Below are 24,042 nucleotides of genomic sequence, written 5' to 3' on the forward strand. Positions count from 1 at the left end.
CTGATAGGGCTGTATGAACCAGCCTATAGGTTCAGCGTAGTTGTCTCTAGTTCGGGCTAGTGGTATGCGCTGTCGTCATAGCAAGTCCATTATTTGAACGTTACAGCTTTACCCAGTTGACTTCTGTGGTCTGGCGAGGCCAGTGTGGTCAGTGATTTGGCCTGACCACAGTCGAACGGACCCCGTTTGACTGAACCCGCGATGCTGACCAGCCACTCTGTGGTGAGTCCGACCGACCGACCGACCGGTCAGCCGGCCGGCCGACCGGGCGGGCAGCGGCGGCGGCCGGTCCCAGAAGAATGGACCGCATAAAAATGAGTTACTGCGCGCCGGCCGGCCGGGCGCCGGAGCGCTGGCCGGCGTCGGCTGGCCGCGGCTGCCGGCCGCGGCTGCCGGCCGGAGCGGGCTCCTCCGCCGTGGAGAGCTGCCGCGTCCGCCGCTGGCCATCCGACTGCACCGCTGCCGGCTCCGGCGGTAAACTGAGCGGGTTTGGGCTATTTCGTGGGTGTTATTGCCCGGCTAGCCGCTGTCAGCCGCCGCATAAACCGCTGCGAGTCTGCGCCACTCACGTCTAGCTGCCGTTCAGCCAGAATCTGGTCTGGCGTCTTGTTGCGCGGCCGATGCCGCCTCCTGTAGTCTGCACTCCGGGGGCTCGAGCTGGATCAGCGTCATTACATTCAGTGACGCGAGTGCAGTGATTTACATCTGTTGTCTTTTTGTACGGGAACAAATTAGTTAAACAGCACCTGTCGTTGCGCTACGCTTCCCAGGGGCGTGTTCATGCAGGTAATTACGTTTCGCGGAGGGCGCGTTTTGGTCACTTAGCGGTGCGCTCGGCGGTGGGAGCCATTAGGAGTGCGGCTCCCACAGTGGCCGCAGCTGGCACTCGGAATGTACGGCGGCATCCGTGACCCCTGCGCCGGCCGCCGGGAAACTTCCACCGCCATTAAAAGTCCATCTGGGCGACCTCTGGCTCTCAAATTTAATATAGAACATCCGCATGCAGTTGTAAGCTATTCTAGGGCATGTTTACATGCTGGATGGGTAGGCACTTAAATGCTGGTCATTTCCGTCATCAGTAAAGCATGCTGGTAGATTTTTCAATATGGATATGCCTTTGTAGGTTTTTGTATGCAGCTTGAGTACCCACGCCTTATTGGGCTTTGCATCAAATTTTCTATTTTGCTGATGGGGTAAAAATTAAACGCATTAGTTCTTAACGCATCATTGCACTGTATGTAATGATAGCTCATTCTTAGGCTCTGTCACATGCATGACCCATTTTACGGTTTGCAGTCATATGGCATAGCTGAACGCTGTGTTACTGTCAGCTTGACGAGCCCAATGTAGATGTACAAATATCCCACCGATCCCAGGCTCAATACTGATTAGTCATTACTGAATGTATAAGGCGACCATCAATATAGCAGAGATCCTGTTTGTAAGGCCAGCGATTATAAACACTCCTCAGATCCGGCATGCCATAAATTCATTTTGGCCCAGTCGTCTCGGCCGAATGAGACATGAGTCCCACATGTGCGCTGTCACTGCCACGGATACCCCTGCGCGGATCGCGTGTGACCGACAGGTTAGTGTCAGAGGCGGTCGGCGGAGTGCGTGCGGGTCGCTCACAACCACCCCTGACGACCGGGCGGGGGCGGGGTGGCCGGCACACCTGTACAGGTGGCACAGTGGGCACGCGATACGGCCTGGAGCGGGACCGCCCGCCGGCAGCAGCTCGACACGCTGATACATTGCCGGGCGGCAGCTGCACGCTGGCACTGTCGGCGGCCCGGGGACCGCGGGAGGGACCGCAGAGGGGCGGCCGGACGCAGCGGTGACAGGTCAGGTCGAAAGCAAGAGCGACGCGACTGAAAAGGGAGAGTTTGGCGGCGGTAAATACAGACGGTTTACCGGTGCACCGAGCGGAAAATGGAGGGTGAGTGACAGTGTTCCGACTGTCGTTGCGTGACGCCCACACTCGCGCGCAATGTCACTGTTGTGTTGTAAATGCTTGCACGTCATGTTTTCGTAGCAGACGGCGCTAAAATGAGAGTCAGGCCCGACCAACAATCGCCGGACAGTAATTGACGTCGATGCTCATTATGCAGGCAGGCACCGCCTCTTACCAAACATGGCGACATGCCAATTTAATTGTGCTTTTCTTGCAAAGCGGCCCGGCAAATTATAGATGATGGTTAAATAATGCTAGTCGCTGATCCCCGAAGACCTTGCTTAACCGGTAGTATGATGCAATCTAATTTACCTCGTAACATGACTGCAGTAACACGATTTACTCGTGTATCTGAGCTTTGAAATGAAATAATGCTCACAGGGGGGCAATGGCTACGCCTGCTGCGTTAAAGCTACACGTACCTCCAGAAGGTATGGTTAAGTGTACTTATCTACCAGCGCCAGGGTATTTCGCTTCTGATATCGGTATCTTGCATTGTGTTTTATGCTTCAGGATTTGTTTAGCGTCGGTCGTTGCTCGTTACCAATGATGCATTCCAGAAAGATAATCTGATAGGTTTTGAGGCAGCCCACCTTAGTTTTAGCAATGCCATCTCAAATATGCGACTTAGGACTTGCTGAAATATGCACTAGTGATTAAAGTTATGACTATGCTGCATATGACTTCTTGGCTCTAAATCATTCCAATTTGAGGTGAGGTTGATACCTTGTCACTCTGCCCATGGCCAGTTATTCAACTCAGCCTGAGATCCATTCCAGTCCTTCTATTTTCAACTACTAATTGGGGCCATTCTATCCATAGATCCAGACTCCGACATCGCCCCAAACTTTCTACATCTTGAACCATCTGAATCGGGCGGTTCCGAGACACTCGATCCTGAACCACGCCAGACGTCTGTCAGTGTCCCAGTCAGTCAGACAGTGAGCCCGTGAGATCCCCAAGTGCGCCATACGTCAGCTGTCTAGTCATGTGACAGTCCAGGGTGATCCTGCACAACTTCCCAGTCGTGTCAGCGTCTCGGTCACGTGCCGGCTCGATCCCGCTTTATTAAATCAGGGGGCCCGTCGCCAGCCGCTCTGAACGGGCTCAGTGTCAGTGCCAACAGAAGCTGGTCGTGCAGAGCGGTCTACCTAAGCCGCTGACCGGCTGTCGGCAGTGCCCGGCCGCAGCTCGAGCTGCTCGGCATTAGTGCGCGCCAGTGGAGACGTGCGACCAATGAGGGAGGGCTCCGCGTGCCAGAAATGTGTGGTTATTTCGCTCCCCGAGCGAGCACTGGAGTCTTGATAGACTGTTCCGGCAGATATACGTTCGAAATAGGAATGGATTTATTCATATAAGGTGGATGTTCAACTCAACAGGCAGCTATCTCCTCACATTTAGGCTATCGGGTGAATAATTCCGGTCATTGAAGTTCTGGGACCCTACCGAGCCGAGCAACTTGTCAATAATTTAGCAGGAGATTTACATACTTATCTTTAATAGTCGCATATCTATGCGCCAACTGCAGTTATTTCTTATTGAGGAGTGTATTGAGCTCTGCTTGTTCGTTGAAAAGTGTTTCGAGTCATTTATTGGCCCGTCATTATATAACATTGCTTTGAAAACTAGGATGTAACCTAGTAACCTAGTGAAAACTAGGATGGCGCTCAACGAAACGCGAAAGCCAATGATTACTGAGAATACAACATGTGATAGATGCTTAAACGAAATATGCGTGAGGTAAGTACCAACATGTACAGGATCATAGCCCTGTAAGATACAGATAAGTATCGCTTCTTACCTACAGATGCGCAGTGCGCGTCTGTTTTGGAGACTGCACTGCTGTATAGGAAGATATCGGTGGGGACTTCATCGCCGCACATAACAGTATCAATGTGCGGCCTTGGGGACTGCATGTGTGCATATAACAGCAGGTACCGCTGTTCTGTATGTATTGGAGACTGCATCTATGCACAAAACAGTACTTCATGAGACTGCGCCGCAACACGTAGAGACTGCACTGCTTCATAGGACAGTAGCACTTTGCTGTCTCAGACTGCATGTCTGCACAAAACACTACCACAGGAGACTGCACCGCAGCACTTGGAGACTGCATGGCTTCATAGAACAGTAGCACTAACTTCCCTGGCTTCTGGTGGTAATGTCAATCAATTGTATCGAACCACTATGCCACATGGTCATGGAACCGATGGGTGATTTGAAGGGGCTTCCGCCATAAGCAATCCGTATTGACTGCTAGATATTGAAAATATAGCTGGTTTCAACTGAGTATTTCTAAAAGAAGAATGCAGTCACGACTCAGCACAAACATTGCATTCTGTTTTACGCTCTTTGCCATAATGGATTATCAGAAATTGAATAATCAATGAGACCGGACAATTTAAGGCTACACCATAATAAATGAAAATGAAAGCTCCATCTCATGCCGTACCGGTCTGTGGCCGTCTCCTCCATTGACCCCCCTCGGGCTCGGCGTGCCCGTACTCACGGCGGCGCGGCGCGCACCCCCGTATCCGTCCAAGTGTAACCGGCTGGCGGCCACCAGGGCCGTCAGGCTCTATCAGATCCCTACCGTAAATACCCGGCTATCTGGTCCATTCGTTATGTGCCGCTGACGAAGGTATAACTCAGTGCGCGCGGGCCGGGACCGGCCGGCGGCGCAGGAGCGTCCCGGGCCGGACCGGACCGGACAGAGCCGCGGACCGCGGACCAGGGACCGTACGAGAGCCGCCGGGCTGCCGCCCCTGTAGAGCAGGGAAGGTCTTCCCGGCGCGCAGGGGAGGCCGGGTCCGCCGACTCCCCCGTGCCGGCGGGGTACGAAGGGCTGTCAGACGTGCCGACCGTGGGCCGGCGGGAGGCAGGCCCGCGGCCACCGCGCGGCCGGCCACCGCGCGCGGGCTGCCCTTGTGCAGGCTACACCATGCATCATGCATAGAGCGGCAGAGGTCCGGTCGGAGCGGAGGAACGCTCGGCACCGGACCGCGCTGCCTCAGCCGCGGCCGCTGGTGTGGAGGCAAGTGCAGAGCGGGTGGCACGCAACTGGGTAGACTGAAAAATTGCGTCTCCCTCTCAATCTGTCTCCAGCTGACTCGACCTACCTTGTCCCCTTCATACTGCTTTTTCCAAGCTCCACCTACCTCTTCCTTCTTGGCCCTGACCAGCTGTCTACGATCGTTTTACTTATAGGTTGTCGATGCGCAATAAACATTCTGGAATGGAATGGAATGGAATGCCCTGGTTGTTCCTCTCCCATCTTGTCTGCCCCGCTCTGCCGCTGACCCTGTCCCTCCGCCCTATTCTATCCCGAACCATCCCGGTCGGCCGATTTTAACCTCACCCCGCCCTGTTCCATACTACCCTGTCCCACCCGTCGCGCACCCTTCTTCCACCCACCTCTCCCGTCCTTCCCATCCCACTTCCCTCCCTCCCGTCCTATCTCATCCCTTCCCTCCCGTCCTATTCCATCCCTCCCTCCCGTCCCCGGCCCGCTTGTCGATAAGCTGCCGGGGCGCCGATGCCGGCCGGCCGGCCGGCGGATGGGCGGATGGGCGGACGGCGTGCAGCGCCGACAACCGGTCCGGCGGCGCGGCCAGCGTCCGAGAGCCACCAATTTGCCGCGACCCGCCGGAGAAAAGGCCGGGAAGGCCCTCCCGCGGCGACCCACGAGCGCCGGCCCGCCTGGTGGCCGCCGCGGCCAGGAATGCGCCGCGGCCCGCGCCGTCCGCACCGACCGGCCTCGTCTGGAAGCTGGGCTGGATTTTGGAGCTTTGAAGATACTGGGTTAGGTGAATATTGTGGATGCGAGTTGAAGTAGCCCTCTAATCATCTCATAGCTTCTGACTGCACTTTTGCTGGGTTTCTTTTTCTGCAGCTAATCCCATTCCACGGTGGATATGTCAAACTGCCGAAATCCCCACGAAACCGGTTTCTTGGAATTTTCTGTAAAAAATCTCGTCATGCCTAACTACCATCTGTGAGGGAGCGGGCGCCTCCCTCTCTGGGCGGCACGTCCCCGTATCCGCCGCCTGCCGCCCCCGCCCGGCGGCGGCCGCGCTGTCGGCAGGCGGCGGCTCTCGATACAAGACATGCCGCCGAACAAAGCCCGTTCCCGTGTAGATGGTCACTAAACATCCCGGCCGGCTGGCCGGCCGCTCGCCGGTCGGCGGGGAGCGACCCTGGCCGCCGCCGCCGCCGCCGCTGCCGCTGCCGGCCGCTGTCAGAGACTGTACGGCGGCCGGCAGAGGCCGTACCGCCGCCAGCCATTGCATTCCATTCTGCTCACAAAGAAGCGCGCTGTGCGGCGGAGAGCGGCCGGCCGCTCGGCTGGTCGGCGGTCGGCGGGCCGGGGCGGCAGGCGGCCCGCCCCTCCGACCCGCTCAGGGGGTGTCGGCGCCGGGGGCGCGCCCGCGGCGGCGGCGCAGCAGCCGCGCAACATACAGGCTATTCTGGACCGCTTAGCGCGGATAGGTGTAATCAAAAGCTTGTTTTATATCCAATGTAGCTACTCATGTGATTAGCGTTTCCGATTCAGCGCTGAGAAGCTGAGAGAGATAACATAACTCAGCTTTTCCCACATAGCGGAGACGCGGCGGCGGCGGCTGAGAGCGGCGCGACCGGCCGAGGTGCGGATAGCTCTGAGGCGTTGAGCCGCAGCAGGCGCTTTGATGATTATCTCCGCCACATTATATGACGGCGATGGCTTTAGTGTCTAAATATGATGATGATACTGGCCTGAAAACCTATCTAAGCTGACAGGTCTGAGGTACGCCACAGCTGTACGGAGCCTCAATGGCCGGTGGACACAGGCTAGTGACACTCGATCGGGCTCTTAGTGACCGTGCTACCCTCACTAGTACCCACTAAATCATGGCATTTCGCCGGCCAACGCTCGCGTGCCACCGGAGAAAAACCGGACAACTGTTCGCCGGTCGTGGTCGTGAGCTGCGCGATGTGACGACGATAGGAAGGGTGTGTAAATGTGTAATGGAGCCGGAATAACGTGCATCAGCCGCGGCGGTCGCCGTCATCGAATTGCTTGCATTGCGCTTCGAGCTTACGTTCATTCGGAGGGACGTGGCACGGTTAGGATTTTTCCGGCATGTGACATATGAAATGCAGGATTCCATGTGCATTGATGTAACACATTTCAAAGAGTGTAGAACAATAAGTTGATGTTTTACGATTCAAATCGCGATGATATATGCGAAAAGCACATTCCAAGTTGAAAGAGAACACTTGACGAAAGCTAGTGAATGACTTCATGCCATAATACAGTTTCTCTAATGTATCTTCGTCTGGTCACGCTATTGTACCGTCATGGGCTGTCTGTGCTTTCTCCGTGGCCCATTAGCACTAATAGAGCGCATAACTCCAACTTGGCCGGGTGGACTTCTGGCGATAATCACCGGTCTTGTGGGGCCTGATTGACATCTCTGCGGCCGATGCAGCGTCATGACGCCAGGTGCGGCACGGAATGCCGTCCGTTTCGTGGTTCGTGAGCGCGATGTGGCGGCGCGAGTGTTCACTCCCGGTGGGTAACCTACTTCGGACGCATCTGGCGCTCGGAGGGCCACGCTCGGGTCAACCTCCCCGTCACGACTGATCCATCTCTGTCTGATACAAGAGCCAGCCGGCGAGCGGCCGAAAAGCTGGCCACAAAAATGGTCCGCGACTAAATCGGAGAAAATGAAGTCAGAGAGAAGATTTGGTCGAGGAGTGGATAGCGCTAGTGACAGAATCAAATCGTAACAAGATAGATATTTAACGGATCCGTCTCAGAGAGCTGACAGCCAGAATGGATGCAGCCGGAGCTATGAAGAAAGAATACCAACGCCTCGCCTAGGTCAGGAGAAAACTTCTATGGGTCACGCAAGGCCAAGCCGACCACTGACCAGGGATCTGTGTTTGGCTGTAGACGCAGACGGGAAACCACCATGTTCAGCGGGGTAAAAGTCAGAGGGTGGGCGGAGCCAGGGATCCCTGCCACCCCGTGCGACCTCGTGCGTCCGTCAGAACCGGGCCCCCGGCGGTGGGGAGAGGGGGAGGGGCGCTCCCAACCCGCGCCACCCCTCTCTGACCAAACGAGGTATAAATTTCCGATTCGTCTCGGAGGGGCCGACGCAGGGAGGCTGGGGTCCAGGTGGGACCGAATTCCTCTCCGCGCCCCGCGGATGTGCGGACGGGATACGAATTTCGGCTCGGTTAAAATGAAAATTAAGCCGTAAATTGGTGGTTGGCGTTTTCACCAGACGTTGGAATTTCCGTCGTCGATCAACGCGAGAGCTATGACCGGGATATCGATCACTCGCGTTCAACCTTTGACCTTTGCTCGTTCCATTCTTCGACACATTCTCTATTACTTTCGTCTTTGCATTCCGATCCCAACTTCGCAACTTTTCAGCCGTCTATTGCGACATGTGATCAGCTCATTTGCCTGATAAAATGTATGATTGTTGGCGCATAGTACCTTTATCTGTTGTTCTCGTATGATGTTTTTTTTTTTTTTTGTCTTCCCTCGTGTACCTAGTTTTCCTTTCCCGATCATTCCGACCCATTTTTCTTTTCCTCTCCTTTTTCTTTGTTTTTCCATGTATCTACCCTTGGATCTACATGCCATGCTAGGTTGAACTGAATGGTAAGTTTGCATGCGTGTCATATTCCGTTCGCTTTTTATTTTTTACTTGACATGCCATTTATGTTGGTCACGTCTTTATGCAGACTGACTTTACCATGTAGAACACATGCACACTTGCCTTCCTGCTCAGTGCTCGGGTCTCATGGCATCACATTCCATCGCGCCCGGTCCCGTGCTCTGCGCTTGAGTCATTCCTGTTCATCATATTCAGCTCCAGCTCATCCTCGTCACTTATCATGCCACTTACTATATCCAGTACGATATAGCCCTGCCTCGTCCTGTCTCTCCCCGTCCCATCCCATCCGGTCGCCCACCCCCTCGTCCCGTCCCTCCTCGACCAGTCTTTCCTGTTCCATCCTGTCTCATCCCATCCCGTCTCGCCGATCCCTTGTCTGGTGGACCCTGTCGAACTGTCCTCTCCCATCCCGTCTTATCTCGCCCTGTCCCATTCCGTTCCGTCCCTTCTTATCTCGTCTCGCCCCGTCTCGTCCGTCTCGTCCGTCTCGTCCCGTCCGTCTCTTGTCGACCGGCCGCTGTCGAGCCATCTTGTCTGGTCCATCCCTTGTCGACCGGTCCCTCGTCGAGCTGCGATGTCGGCCTCTACGACCGCTAATGACTCGCCACTCGGGCTCTGCCCTGCCATCGACGCATCACTCCGCGGCGGCCGGGCGCAGATGGGAGGTAACGGTGCCGCCGCCGCGGCGAGGGAGGGGCCGCGCCGGCTGACATGGGCCGACCTGGCACGCAGCGCGCCGCTCCCGACCACCTCCCCGAGAGGAGGCGCTCCACACGTGCCACGGACGAGCCGGGCAGCGGGCGACGCGCCGACACCGAGCCGCAGTGTGCAACACCTGTAACGGCCGCTCGTGCCGGCCGGCGCTCGTTCCGGCCGGCGCCCCGCCGCGCCGCGCCGGGCCCGCGCCGAGCTCTTATTCGGACCGTGATTGACGTCCGTCAGCGGGTCTCTGAGTGCCGGTGTCATGCTAGCATCTCGGTGCTGAGGAGCGGATGGTAATGCCGGAGAGGAGTGGGTTCGACTTGGGTTCGACCTGCTGTTGCCGGTGCCGACACCCGTTGGGCCGGCCGCGGACCGGGCGCCCTCCCCGCCCCATCCGCCTGCCGGCCGGCCCCTGGGCGTCCCCTGCACCCCGGCCCGGTCCATCCGGCGGTGTCGGCGCTCTCCGAGCGGCCGCCGCTGTTTACAGGCGAGGTCGGACGCCATTTTGGAATGGGGCCGGCCGGCCGGCTGGCCGGCTGGTCGGACCGGCCGGGGCGCGGCGGGCGCAGGGGCGACCCGAGCGCCGCGCGCGCCGGCCACCGACAATGGCGGCGCGCCGGCGGCGTGGTGCCAGAGCGCCCGAGTGGCACCCAGTATTGTGACAGCGGCGCTGATGACGCTTTCAGCGGGGCGCGCCATTCAGCACCGGCGGACGAGCGGCAGCCCATTGTCACGGTACAAATGATACCAAAATAAAGGGTGTAGAAGAAGTTCGACATGAAATCCGATACGGGTGGGAGCTCTGAAGTCGCCTGAAAACGGTCCAAGATTGGAGACAGCGGAGGCGGATGAAGGAACTGGGACATGGAAGACTGAGCGGCGACTATCCATGGTCTATCGATGTCACGGGTGTAGCGACCGCGTGGAGGCGGACGAGACGGATCGACTCGATAGCTCGCGCAAAACGCTCCATATGTATATGACCGAACACGATATGCCGAGCACTAGGCGCGCTGTATGTGATATACGAACGCTGTCGCGTAATCCAGTGGGCGTGTGTTGTCTCACGTGCACGAGATATTGCGTGTTGGGGCTGATACGTTGCTGTACAATGCACCCAGGAAATAGAGGACTTTTCCGGGATGAGCTTTACTGTCTAGTGTCTACCCCCGACCTGAAATGAGTTTAAACTGATGTTCTGTGTCTGGAATATGGAAATATAGGTAAGTAAAAATTGTGATCTAATGTGCAAGTCAAGATGAATGGTACACAATCAGTTCACTCATTATGCAATCTCAAGATGTCTTTCCTACAAAAGTTAATCTTTATATTTCATATTTACTTGCTTGTCCAAATATATAGGTATTTTGACTTGCACTAGTCTAAGAAGGACTGACAAGTTGAATCTCATGACCTTTGAAAAATTGATGGCTTATATATTTTTCCAACCTAATATGGCATCACTTATCTTACCTACTACCGGACCCCATTGCTCAGGAGTATGAGAAACAATGGATGGATGGTTTACTAGCACCTTAGTGCCTTAATCAAGGGCTTCTGGTATGCTATAGTGCCGTTTTAATAAACGACTTGTCAACAATGAGCAAGGAAAACACTGCATAAACACGAGTACCTACATATGCATCGCATTTTCCATCGTGAAAAATGACACTGCTGATAAGTACCGTAACGGTGGTATGGAAATTCGGGGGTGTTGTGCATACCACGAGCTTTTGGCTTCTGAATGTGGCGCGGGGCCACCGCGACACCTCCCGAAATGAAACGCCACATGTCATGTATGATATATATCTGCATATGTGATACATAGGTAAAGGGATGCAAAGGCCACAACTGTGGCCGTCGCGCGCAGGGCCGTTCGCGGGCCCGGCAACACAGCAGGTGCGGTGGCCGCCGCTCCCCATGACTGAATAATGGGACACCAACCTGTCACACGGATATGCATTTAAATTGGGCGGCGCGCTACTACACGGCCGGTGCTCGGCCCGTGTCTGTCATTGTTTATTTGTCTGCTCTTCAAGGATGTTTGCCCTAAAATGTCGGTATTTCCAATGGTTGAGCTGCTAGCCTTCGATTCGGTCTGGGTAATCGCAGCAATATTTTAAGTTCTGAGTGATTAATTTTCATCCAAGGCCGCGCCTCACTATGACGTTTATGCATTTCTTAGATTTATCAATCGACAGGCTGCCGGTCAGTGTCAAAATTGATGAAATTAAAGAATTGAAAATTTACATATTCAAAGGGCTAAGACATGAAAGCCTCAATCAACTTGGCATGCATAAGTCCGCTTAGCATACACCAATATTCAAATATTTATGCTTGGACACTGTTTATTTATGCTTGAATGATCCAGTACCTATGCATTGATGTATCTTTGTGATCGGTAAAACTTGCGTGATCTTGTCGAGATTTAGCCTAAATATTTTGAATTGTGACATTCAAGAGACAGCTCACCTCACATTGAGCTTGTTTCAAATACCTTGATTCTTCTCATCCGTTCTGACAGCTATTAATGGGTAGGCAAGACAGTTAAGAAGCCCAATTTAGGCATAACTACTACCCAGCAAGCATTTTTTTGCGCACACGTATTTACCTACCTAACCGCCCCGTTTCAGCTAACCGTGCACCATCCCCGTCAAGAGATAATGTATCGAGTGCTGAAGGGTCTCGAACCCACGAGCTCTCACCTCTGGGATGGCGAGTTCATACCAAATTATATACGGGACGAATGAATAAAAAATCCCTTTGATTTTTTGTCCTCTCATGCAAATAATCAACATTTTTTAGTTCATCACGGGTTAACTGAAGTATCTGAGGAAAATGTAACAGTAGCTCATTAGAAGGCTAAGCACAGCCCCACTATCACCCAAAAGACTGTATATACAGTACCAGGCTGTATACCAGGCAGTGCACGGTATGCAGCTGCGTCTGCGAACTCACCTTGAGTATGCAGTGTCCGACGGCCTGGTCCTCGGCCACGGACACGTTGTAGAAGCTCTGGTCGAACACCGGCTCGTTGTCGTTGACGTCGACGATGGTGACGCGCACGGCGGCCGTGGCCGAGAGCGGTGGCGAGCCGCCGTCCGTGGCCAGCACCGTGACCCGCGGCTCCGGCTCCGTCTCACAGTCCACATGCGCGCGCGTCGTGATCAGACCGGTCATGGCGTCGATCTCGAACCAGTCGGAGCGAGCGCCGTCGCCCGGCACCAAGGAGTACTTGACGCGCGAGTTGGAGCCCTCGTCGTTGTCGAGCGCGGTGACCTGGAGCACCTCAGTGCCGGGGTCGGCCACCTCCAGCAGGCTGGCGTGGTACTCGCTCTTCTCGAACCGCGGCGCGTTGTCGTTAGTATCGGTTACCAGGAGGTCGAAGGAGCGCGTGGCCACCAGTGGCGGCGTGCCCTGGTCCGTGGCGCGCACAGTCAGGGTGTAGTTGGGCTTCAGCTCGCGGTCCAGCGGCCTGGACACGATCACCAGGTAGATGATGCTGTCGCGAGTCGTCAGCCCGAAGTGGCCGTCGCCGCCCGAGAGGGTGACGTTGACACTGATGTTGTCGTACTCCTCCTTGGTGTCGGGGTCGTTGACGGAGATGCGAGCCACGAACTCGCCCGGCTGAGCGTCCTCGGCAATCCGCGGAGACGCGTCCTCGCTGAGGAAGATGAGGTTGATGGTGGGCAGGTTGTCGTTCACATCTGAGACGCGGATCGACACGAAGGCGGTGGCCTCGAGCGGCTGTGCTCCTCCGTCGCGAGCCACCACGGCCAGCTCGTGCACCTCGTGTGCCTCAAAGTCGAGCGGCCGGTTCACGGAGATGACGCCCGTGTCGGGGTGGATTTTGAAGTAGTTCTGGCGGTCTCGCTGCCTCCGGTTGATGGAGTAGGTGACGCGCCCGTTGGCGGCGCTGTCCGTGTCTGTGGCGAACACCTGCAGCACCGAGCTGCCGATGGTGGCGTTCTCCGGGATGGTGGCGAAGTAGCGCGACTGGTTGAAGATGGGCTGGTTGTCGTTCACGTCCTGGATGGTGATGTTGACCGTCATGGAGCCGCGCAGCGGCGGCGAGCCGCCGTCCAGCGCCTCGATCACCAGGCTGTAGAAGGCCGTCGTCTCGCGGTCCAGGAAGCCGTTGATCTGCAGATCGAGGTAGAGCACGCCGTCGCGCTCGCGGTGCGACGACAGACGGAACGCGTCGTTGATGTTGCCCGAAACGATATCATATCGCTGCGTGTTGAACGCACCGAGATCGAGGTCCCGCGCTGGGAACAGCGTCCGTTTGACATCGCGCGGCGTGTTCTCGGGAAACTCTATCGTCATCGTGTCCACGGGAAACGTGGGCGCGTTATCGTTCGCATCGTTGACGCGGATCACCACGCGAATGTTCTCGCCGCTCTGAGGGATCGCCACTAGAGAGTACGAGCTGCGCACCTCGCGGTCGAGCACGACGCGCGTGCGCACCTGGCCGGTGCCCTCGTCCACACTGAGGTCCGTGTCCACGTGGCTGTCGGGCACGGGCACGATGAGGTAGGGCGGCGGCTCGGGCGGCCGCGGTCCGCACGCAGCCGTCTCGATGAATCCGACGCTGGTGCCGGCCGGCACACCCTCGGACACCTCGAACTCGCAGACGTGTTCGGCGCTGAGCGGGCGCGGCGCGGCGGCCAGCAGGAGGGTTAGCAGCGGCAGCAGCAGCCGCGGCGGCGGCGGCGGCGGCGCCCGACCGGCCGCCATGGTGCAGCGGCGTCTCAGGCCCGGCGGCCGCACATGGCCGACGTGAACCCTGCGGACGGAGGGACCGGTTACAGACACGGCGCAGACAATGGCTAGCCGGTGGGCGTCGAACAACGGGGAACGGGTACGGCAGAGTCGCGCACACGAACTTCACACTTCACCATATAGCTGAATGGAATGTTCGCAGCAGCTATCCTACATTGGTAAACAGTACATATTCCTCAAAATTTACCTTTGTTCACGTAGTTTATTCGAATCAGTGAGCATCCAATAATAACCGCCGACCTGCAGAACCACTTCTTGCGCCGCTCCTACTGGGACCGGCAATCGATTTCCCTTCACTTCAATCCGCACATTGCATGAAATCAGAAATCTCGGCGACCGTCTCCCGAAGCGGCTCCCTGCATGCATAATCGCCAATAGCTGATGGGGACTGTGGCCAGTATGCTGATGTCATGACATTGTCGGTGAATAAAATCGAGTCTGCACGGCAGACAAATACAAGCAAGAACTGATCAATATCCCGGTGGACGTTGCATCGATTGTCCCGGCTGGAAGATCTGGCACGCCGGCTCACGTGCCGCAGCGGCCAGGTCGGAGCTGCTTCTCAGAACGTCAGTTCCTGGCGCATTACGGTAGCTTTATGGATGGGTCTGCTTTTCCCGGTAGTTGAACTGCTGCGATTGGATCCCAGCTTCGATTATGTACCAGAAGTGTGATTTTTTATTAGATACGTTCTTTTATGACGTTTAATGGAACTGCTTGAGCAATAAAATATGGTTTTGCATAGTGGTGGCAATATTTTCTATTGATTTCGAGTCGTTAACTTTTGTTATCACATCTACCGCTCCACCTTCGCTAAACTCAACAGCTTATCGAAGCAATCGTACTTCATTGAGGCACATCTGGCCTAAGGTCAAGAAGCTTGACCCTGCATACCCTTTCTTCATCTTTGCATGCACTCTGTTCAGCTTCATGTTCGCGGAAGTCGAGTCAAGTGCTTCGCAGAATTTGATACAATCTTTGAATGCGACTCATCGCGATAGAGAAAACTCTTCGCGCTAGATGTCAACACTGAACAGCCATACTCCGTTCAGTACCAAAACTGGTCAGACGATATGCCTGACGGAGATTCGCTTCAATACCTTTCTAGACATCATGGGGTGAGAATGATGCGAGCCGGCATGAACTAATCCAAAGCACAGTGGGGGTATAGTGCACCGATTCGTAACGATCCCGAGCATAACTTCGGTCGGGACACTTCCCGGGAGTCTAAGGTACCGACGTTGTCCTACAATGCCAAATCTGCCATGTTCACCGTGTTCGATGCCGTTCCACCAGACTTTTCCACTGCTGCCAGCCTGGGACCTGGCGTGACAGCGCCCTTTGGACGCCGGCTCATCGCGGGCAGCGCTAATGGGCACATTGTAGCCGCTCGGTCGGCCTTCGCTGCTCGCCGTTGGACGACGGCGCGGTCCGAGACAAAAAACGGCCCGGCGCCCCGGACGCCGCCGCCCGACTACAGAGGAGCGGGCTGCCGCGAGACAAGACACCGAGACCAGACTGCGAGACGAGACACCGAGACCAGACGGCGAGACGTGACCGAGAGACAAGACTGCGAGGCAAGACACCGAGACAAGACTGCGAGACGAGACACCGAGATATGACCGGGAGACAAGACAGGAAGAGAAAACTGCGAGACAAGACAGCGAGACGCAATTGCGAGACGAGACCGCGGCACGAGACGGCTACGGTCAGAGAGGTATCGGCTAGGGAGTAGGGAGACAGGCGGGGGATGTGAGACAGGACTAGAGGTACAGACTGCGATGGCAGAAAGTACAGAATGGGGCTGAGAAATGAAACTAGGAATGCGGACATTGACCGCAGACGAGGTTTGCGAGACGAGCTAGCATTCTTCATCGCCCTTTTCCAAGCGAGTTTGAAGTAATTCATCTGGCACAGACACCATTAAAAGTCTGTCGTCTTCGGTACGTTCGCCATCATCAACCACCGCTAACGATGGGCAGTGTCGAAAACGTACCAAGACGAATGGTCGCTTCAGCGCCTCGCTTTCAGATCGGTTTCACCCTTGTATTAGCTCTTATGATGACTCGGGACGTCCCTGGAGCTGCGGAAGGATTGTGTAACGCCATGATCTAGATGAGTGGTCTCTGAGTCTGTAGAACGGATAGTCTCGTGTCGTGGTCCGAGCGAGGCACCAGAAGGGAGAGGAAGGAGGAAAGGGCCTTCCCGTCCCTCCCGGCTCGCATCGCTGGCTCTCTATGGATGCCGAGGAGCGGAAATTTGAGACAAAGCGGCCACTCGACCGTGCCATTCCTGCGCGCATTCACCGGTGCTCATCCTATCGGAAGGAGTGATGGAAGGGTCGTGTATGGGAAGGAGGACGTTTCCCGTGAGTATCTCGGCTGCTGGACGGATGAAGCCTCGACCTCTGTGGTGGTCATATGTGCTAGCACTTATACGGGTGATGTTCATGAAGAGGCTAGTGCGAGCATTTCTTCTATGATGATTCAAAATGGTCGTGGAAGATTCCACTGACCACTTCCCTATCCCCTCAGATAAGGATCTTGAGTTTTCGATTGGGCAATGGTTACCTTATTGAATCCGACAGCCTCCTCAGCCAGTTCCGTGAGCACCTCGCACAGTCACCACCGTACTGCGTTCGGCACGCACCCACACACGCACACACACACTCACACACGGTATCGCAATGGGCGGCGCGCTGGCCCGGCTCGACCGCCGTCCCGCCCCCCACGCGTGGTCCGGCAGCACTGCAGTGACCCCGGCCGGCCGGGCCGCCGCTAGTTCGGTACCTGTCCGCGTGGCGGCGCCACCGGCCGGCGCCGGGAGGTGGCCGCGGGCGTCGGACACCAGTCAGCAGCTCCGCGCCGCCTGAATGCCGGCCGGCCGCCGCGCTGCTGCACAGAGAATCGCCCCGCATGGCATCGTTCGCACTAACAAGCCTCCCCGATGTGCTATCGCTGCAGAATGCAGCCAACTAAAAATGCTCATAGCACCTCGAGCTTGTCAAGCCGAAAGAAGAGCCAGGCAGGTAGAAGATGGAGAATAGTGCCGGATGAAAAGGATGAATACATCAATGTAATGGCTGTTCGGAATCATCCCGCTGCAGGTTTGGGTGCAACGACCTCAGAAATGCGCGTAATCAAGGCTGGTTATTCGGGCATGCAGAATGCATCTTAGCAGCGGACGGACTGGGAGAGAAAAATAAAACCGGCTGCATGGCTGCTAAATAGATCGGGCTATTAATGCGGAATACAAATAGGAGTGAAATGGATCTGTATTTTTAAGGGGAAGCTGCCCGTCGTTCCGATAACTTGCTGCCAGTAGATGTCAATGTGAATGTCAATTGTCAGGTATAAGCTTCGTTTGCCGTTGATTGAACATTTGCTGAATTCCAACCATTTAAAATATGCTGGTTTGAGCAACATACAGAGTTGCGGAGTCGGAGTTTGCCGGAGTCAACAGTTCTGACCGGAGTCGGAGTCGGAGTCGATTTTGGAAACCAGAGCCGGAGTCGGAGTCGCCCGGAAAATCCATCGACTCCGCAGACTTGGAAGGGCTGTGGAGTCTGAGTTGGAGTCGGAGTCGGAGTCATCGAATATGTATTGACTCTGCAGCCCTGGCAACATAACAAATGAAATTCGCTCCTTTTTTAAATAAATTGTTCAACATGCACTGGTGTCGGACATACATATTTTTCTTTCTTCTGGTAGTCTTTGTCGATCCAGCCCTGCAGTGGAGACCCAAGAGATGACAGGATTATGTAAGGGGAAACATTGGGCTTGGGCATAGATCTTTGTTTACCGAGGTCAGTATGGCTGGGTTGGTCACGATAGAAAGTGCGCCTTGCGTCTCAACTCGTCCCGGAACACCTAAATGTTTTACTAAGCGTGTTGCATGGAACTTTCACCGCTACGTTTGGCGTTGTGGCTGCAGGTAATGGGGCTGTACTGTCCTGTCAAACGCGGTCTGCTGTCTCTATCTCCTGCTATTCCTCGTCTCTCTTATTTGCGATTCCCCACATACAGGGTTGGGCAGATAAATTGGGACAAAATACATATTTGCATTCAGAACGCCGTAGCTTAGAGATTTGTAAACGTAGGCATTTCAAATTTGGATCACATATTGTCACACCAATTTCACACATTTATCACCAAATATGGTCACCGTGGTCCACCTGCATCAGTCCTTATCGGTGCCTGGACTGGCCGCTTGCGCGGCGAGATCTTCCGTCTGAAATGGCTCGTAATTGTAGCCAACTGGCACTGCTGAGGCTCGCCACAGTCACATGGGGACGTTCGTTAGACTCACCCGCAAAAACGCCCCAGCAACCAGAACTTGTGTGGGCTGAGGTTTAATGAGGAAGGGGGCATTTTCCCTTGGGTACAAATTGCGGGATCCTCCGTTTCAGGAGATTTTGTATTTAATTTACTGTATGCCGGGGAGCTGACTCCTCGAAGAGCATCACTCCATGCAGGATGTTGCCTTCTTCCATCTTGTTGATTCGAACTGCCGGAATAATGGTTAGGTACGCTGTAATGGCGAACCCCCTCCCGATTCCGTAAAATAAGGGGGCCCCACGTGGCCGTCAGAAGTCACCGAGTGGAATGCCATCACCGAGCTCTGCTGCATGCTTTTTGGAACTAAGATCACGTCTTCTGGGCTGGTTGCGATGTTTCATGGTGTTTGCGGTTGTTCATATGTTCGGTTATGGGGATACCATCGTCGAAAAAGACCTGCACGTGCTTGCTCGCTTCTCCAAGCCCTTCAAGAGGAAACGATCTTTTTAACGTCACAGCTGCTTCAACAACTATGATAACAGGTTGATATGCATCAATGCATAAGAGTACATGTTTGAGGTGCTGGTATATCGCTTTCTCATGGCGCGGCTACCTTCGTTGTAAGCTCGCGCCACTGTTTTCGCGAGGATCCTCTGATTTAACTGAATTTTGCCTTTTAGCCCCCCTGGAAAACCGGGGGAGCGGCCGGTGTCAATGCAATAAGTATGTAAGGATGATTCAACATCTTCTCTTCCTCCAACGTTTACGTCTGTTCGATACACACTACTTTCAGCCATTTGATGGAGCATAATTAGAGTATTGGCATGCATGTGCGCGCGGATTAAGTTGATAGTGACTTGCTTAAGCCCACGTTCTGTGACCAGCCGACTCAAAATTACAACGCAACCTGCATAGCATGGAAAAGTATTCATTAGCCTATATTCATGTTCAAAAATTATCTTAATCACTCAAAAAATAGTCGTTTTAGAGGAAGTTGAAATTTGTCCCAATTTATCTGCCCACCCCTGTAGGTACAGCCCACCGCTAAAGTAATGTAGGGTTTTACCAATCTCAACGGTTGGCTTTGACTGGCGATTGTTTAATGCGGAGTGATCGAAAAGAAGATGTCAATAGCTAAAGTTGCAGCTGCAAGGGTGACGATACATATAAGCTACATTCAAAGTTTCATTGTAGTCTGGCTAATCGTTCCTAAGCTTCAGAAGCAGAACATACCCATGACTGAAACCACACATTACTTCTGCTGTGGACTGTACTTCTAATTCTAGTGTTAAGTTAAACCTTCTGGGCTTATTTAGACCATTACAGCCTGAAGCTAAAGGGGGGGGGGGAGGAGGTCATTAGTTTGATTTGGTCACTGACTGGTGCACCGTAGTGGATTTGGACGCAGGCGTTTCTTTTTTTTTGCCATAGAGGTCAGAGGAGAGGCGGTCCATCCGCTCCAAGCGGTCACCGCCGATCATGACATTCTCTCATTGAGACTGTTTCCTGCAGCCTGAGAAGGCTGAACGTCAGCCGGGATAAGTGAGTGCGCTTTGAGGACGGGAATACCCTTGTCCTGAAAAGGACGACTGTGCTTGTCTTGATGCTTGGTAAGTGGTAACTATAGTCTAACTGATGCCTGAAGAGAGGTATCAGGTAAGGGACTTCTCTGAGAGATTGGACAACTCGGTGGCCTGCGCGCCACCTGGTGACCGCCGCCCGTAGCTTAGCTTACCGACCAATATTAAACGGTCACAGATAGCAGCACTCCAACCGGAACGTCTACGAGTGTTAAAACGCTACCTTTTATAGGCGAAGTAAACATTTTATACTGAATATAATGTTTTTCTATAAGTAAGGAAAAACATTGAACCCATCGCTGACACCTGCCTTTTCACAACCGATGTCCCGGGGGCGAGGTTTGCAGTCCACATGTTGGCAATCCAGCTTTAACTTTTAAACGGCAAACACAATTTACTGCCTACTCTTCTCTCCCCTCCATCCGTCCTTTATCTATCTCCAGGACCATTGTAAGTTAATCCTTGATCATACCTACCTTCCTGCTCCAGGCTGACGCTCATCCGACCTAGACAACCAGCGGGACACTGCAGAGTGACGGTTAGAGTGGCTAGTTAATTTGTTTTACCGGGGCACCGGTAAAATTCGGTGATCGAATCAGCCCATGTTTAGTTTGCTTGTTTATGTTCGGCTAGGACCTTACATACTTTTCGGCCTAGACTATTTTAAAGGAGTCGTAGAAAGAAAAGGACCTCTTCCAGCACCAGGTACAGGTACCTGCTGGAGGCATAGAATATTAGTTTTTCTTCTTATTTGCTGTTGAAATAGGACGGCATTTGCTAGTTTTCAGAACATTTTTAGTTAGATTCTCAGCATTCAGTTAGATAGGTACTGAACTAAGAAGTGTATAACTAGTAAGCACAATCACAAGCGCATATGTAGGTATTCTGTTGAACATGTAGGGGTACCGTAACCGTATTTCGGTTCATCTGGACTATGTATACCGTCCCGGCTGGTGACAGGCATGAATCGAGGTGTAGAGGTCGCTTCTCGTGGGCTCCACAAAAGCGGTTTTCACCGTATACCTCCTCACTGAACTTGACGCTCTGCTCTTTAGATATTAATCGCATTAGTTAGGTTAGCTAATGGACATTCCTGACACCAAAAGTAGTACTGCATTGCTTGGCGGTGCCATGTCTGGCTTTTGGTTCCCCGATTCCTCGAGTTACTTGAATAGATGTTTTTATGTATGCTTGTGCTAACAAAGCACAAGCATATATAAAAATGTCATTTACTCGCTTTTCTTTTTTTATATTTTTAATTGCGTGCTGCAGTATTGTGTGCCAGCTTTATAACCATACCCAACTTCAGCGTACCTACTATGGACGTCAAACCCCTTGAGACCCCACTTTTTTGCGATAATTTTTAAATGCGTCAACTCTCGTTGACAATATTCTGGCAATGTGTGTTTCAGAACCTGCCGAAACTTTTATTACTAAGGTATTTTGACGCCAAACGATTATGAAAGGTATTTCTCATTCACTCGTAATGTTAAATTTCACGGAACAAATCTGCTGTTTGGGTAGAGGCTACGCGCTCATGGGGCGGAGCCACATAATGACGTCAGCGCTAAGCTCCGCCCTACCCCTCTGGCGCTCCTTGCCCGGCGACCGGTCACTCGCGTCTCTCGCTCCATTCAGGCTTGATGGTGGGCGGTAGCTGGTAGCGGCAGCGGGCGCTGGTAGATGGCATTTAGAGCAGATGGCGCTGGTGGCGGGGCTCGAGTGTGGCCGAGCGCAAGCCTCTGCCCGGGCCTGAATTGACCTTAGCATTACGAGTGAATGAGAAGTACCTTCCATAATCGTTTGGCGTCAAAATACCTTTGTAATAAAAGTTTCGGCAGGTTCTGAAACATACATTGCCAGAATATTGTCAACGAAAGTTGACGCATTTAAAAATTATCGCAAAAAAGTGGGGTCTCAAGGGGTTTGACGTTCATAGTAGTATTGCACTCCATGACTGGCGCGATTAAAGGAGACTTCATCTGGATGCAGTGTGATCAAAGTGCCATCTGAGATAGCTGTTACGTCATGCCCTCGCTGCACCCTAGCAGTACACAGTACGAACCAGATGTGATTGTCACGCTGTGGTGGTCGGGATTAGTAAAGCCCCTTATCGTTCGTGACCTACTTTGGACGACTTTTCACCATCCTCTCCCGTTCACCCTTCACAGCCAAAGGCGCCTCCTTGTTGTGAGAATGTATTTGAGAAGATGATTGTCATCGACCCTTTAGAGCCGAGCTCTGTGGGCCGCCGTCACATCAACAGTGTCGTCGACAGCGGCGTCGGCGTGGGTCACGTCGGACACGACGTTCTCGGCTGGGTCACTCCATCGGACCCAAGGCGGTGGCCGTCCAGTGCCCGGCACCAGGCCCGCGCGGATACTCTGCTACGTTGTGCCGCGCCGCGACTATTCACACACTCCTACTGCGCCGGCCAGGGGCCTGCGGCGAACGGAGCTCCGATCAATTTGGAATTTGTCTCGCGGTACACGGCGGCGCTGCGTTTGTACGAGCGGCGGCGCTACGCCGGATATAAAGACTTCAAGCGCTGAACAGTATCACAGGACATCGCGACACGGCAATGCGACGCTGTTCTGAGCTCGCCGGCGGCTCGCGAGCGCGGCCGGCCGGCGGAAGGCGTGCTGGTCAGACAGCGTAATACGTGTGTACTATCGGAACGGTGCGCCGTGGGGCTGGCTCTCCCTCTCTCCCTCTGCACGCGCCACATTCACCCGCCTGACACCCGCCCGGGCTCGGCCCCGGGGCGGCGGCTCGTCTGAGAACACTGCCGGTCATCGGCCGGATCGCGCAGCCACTCAGTCACTCCCTCACTCAGTCCTCAGGCACCGGTGCGCGGCGTCAGTCCGCGCCCGGACACAGCCCGGCTGTCGCTCTCTCTCTCTCTCTCTGACACCCCTCAGTCACTCGCGCGCTCAGTTCTGCCGCCGCAGCTGGTCCAGGCTCTGGACGAAGTTGTGCAGCATCAGGTGCCACAGGCCCGGGTTGTCCAGGTAGGCGGCGTGGCTGCCGTTCGGGATGACGCCCACGGTGGCCGTCTTGATCTGACTGAGCGCCTTCAGAGACGACTCGCCCAGGCCGCGGTCCCGCGAGCCGTAGATGATGGCCGTCGGCACCTGGGGACGGGAAGGGTAACGAGTTACAACACGGCACCATGTTTCAGAGCTCGAGGCGGTGAAGGGTTCAAAAGTTTGCGTTGCTTGCTGGTTGCAAGAGCAAAAGTGAACAATAAACTGACACGGTACAAATTTCTGGGATCACTGTGTCAGACTTTTCGGTGTACATGAGATGACCATTTTTACGATATTTCATTAATATTTTGTGCTAGTTTGCTTTTCCTTCATATGGTAATATTTGTAACACGAAACATGGTTGCAATTTAGTTGTTGAGCAGGGAAAGGATATTTTCGAATGCCCAGATGATTGGATTATATTTTGTCAGAAATACTTACGCTTTAGGAACAAGTTATTCGCAATATAATAGGTAAAGGCACAGAATCACCATATGTATGTTTATATATGAAATATGCATTGTTGACTTGTATAAAAGGAAAAAAAATCCACATAAACCCTTCACATCATCACACCTGGATCGACATTATTTAAGACATATGAAAGGCTTAAGGCTGGTGACGGGATATCGCCTGAAGGTCATTCACTGTCGCTGAGTCAGAGGGATAACGAGTGTGGGATTCTGGCACCTCATTCCACGGGCACTTACGGTGTCATCCACCACAGCCAAAGAGTAAAGTAGCTTACAGCTCATGGCCAGCGAATGCACTATGTGGAACGCAATGACACTCTGTGCGGCTACTAGCCGAAGCGTTTGGAAGATTCGCGAGATTAGGGACCCTTGCCAAGGCTGCCAGGGTGTGAGGCCTGGCCCATCTGTTGCGAACTACTTTGTCAGATAATTTTAGTGAAGCGATGATGTAGCGCGGGGGACTGAACAGGGGTGCGGTGGAGTGGGGGTGGTGTTGTTTTCCGGGGGGAGGACTTTCTTGGAGCTCTGTTAGTAGTGGGGAGTTCGGTGCCAATGTGAAGCGCTGGAATTGTGC

General features: G+C 54.1%; 1 protein-coding gene across 1 annotated transcript in view; it reads right to left on the reverse strand.

Moving 5' to 3' along the window:
- LOC122370606 (protein dachsous-like) overlaps positions 1 to 23,140 on the reverse strand; it is a 64,510-nt gene extending 41,370 nt beyond the window's left edge. The window contains exons 1-5 of the mRNA XM_043346338.1: positions 23,131 to 23,140; positions 21,526 to 21,551; positions 20,909 to 20,916; positions 16,680 to 16,898; positions 12,286 to 14,113 (exon numbers count right to left, since the gene is read on the reverse strand). Of these exons, the coding sequence (XP_043202273.1) occupies positions 12,286 to 14,113; positions 16,680 to 16,898; positions 20,909 to 20,916; positions 21,526 to 21,551; positions 23,131 to 23,140 (2,091 nt within the window). The remainder of the gene's footprint in view (positions 1 to 12,285; positions 14,114 to 16,679; positions 16,899 to 20,908; positions 20,917 to 21,525; positions 21,552 to 23,130) is intronic.
- Between the last annotated feature and the right edge of the window lie 902 nt (positions 23,141 to 24,042).

The sequence above is a fragment of the Amphibalanus amphitrite genome, unplaced genomic scaffold (assembly GCF_019059575.1).
Source record: "Amphibalanus amphitrite isolate SeventyFive unplaced genomic scaffold, NRLGWU_Aamphi_draft 001149F_arrow, whole genome shotgun sequence".
In the NCBI taxonomy this organism is placed as follows: domain Eukaryota; kingdom Metazoa; phylum Arthropoda; class Thecostraca; order Balanomorpha; family Balanidae; genus Amphibalanus; species Amphibalanus amphitrite.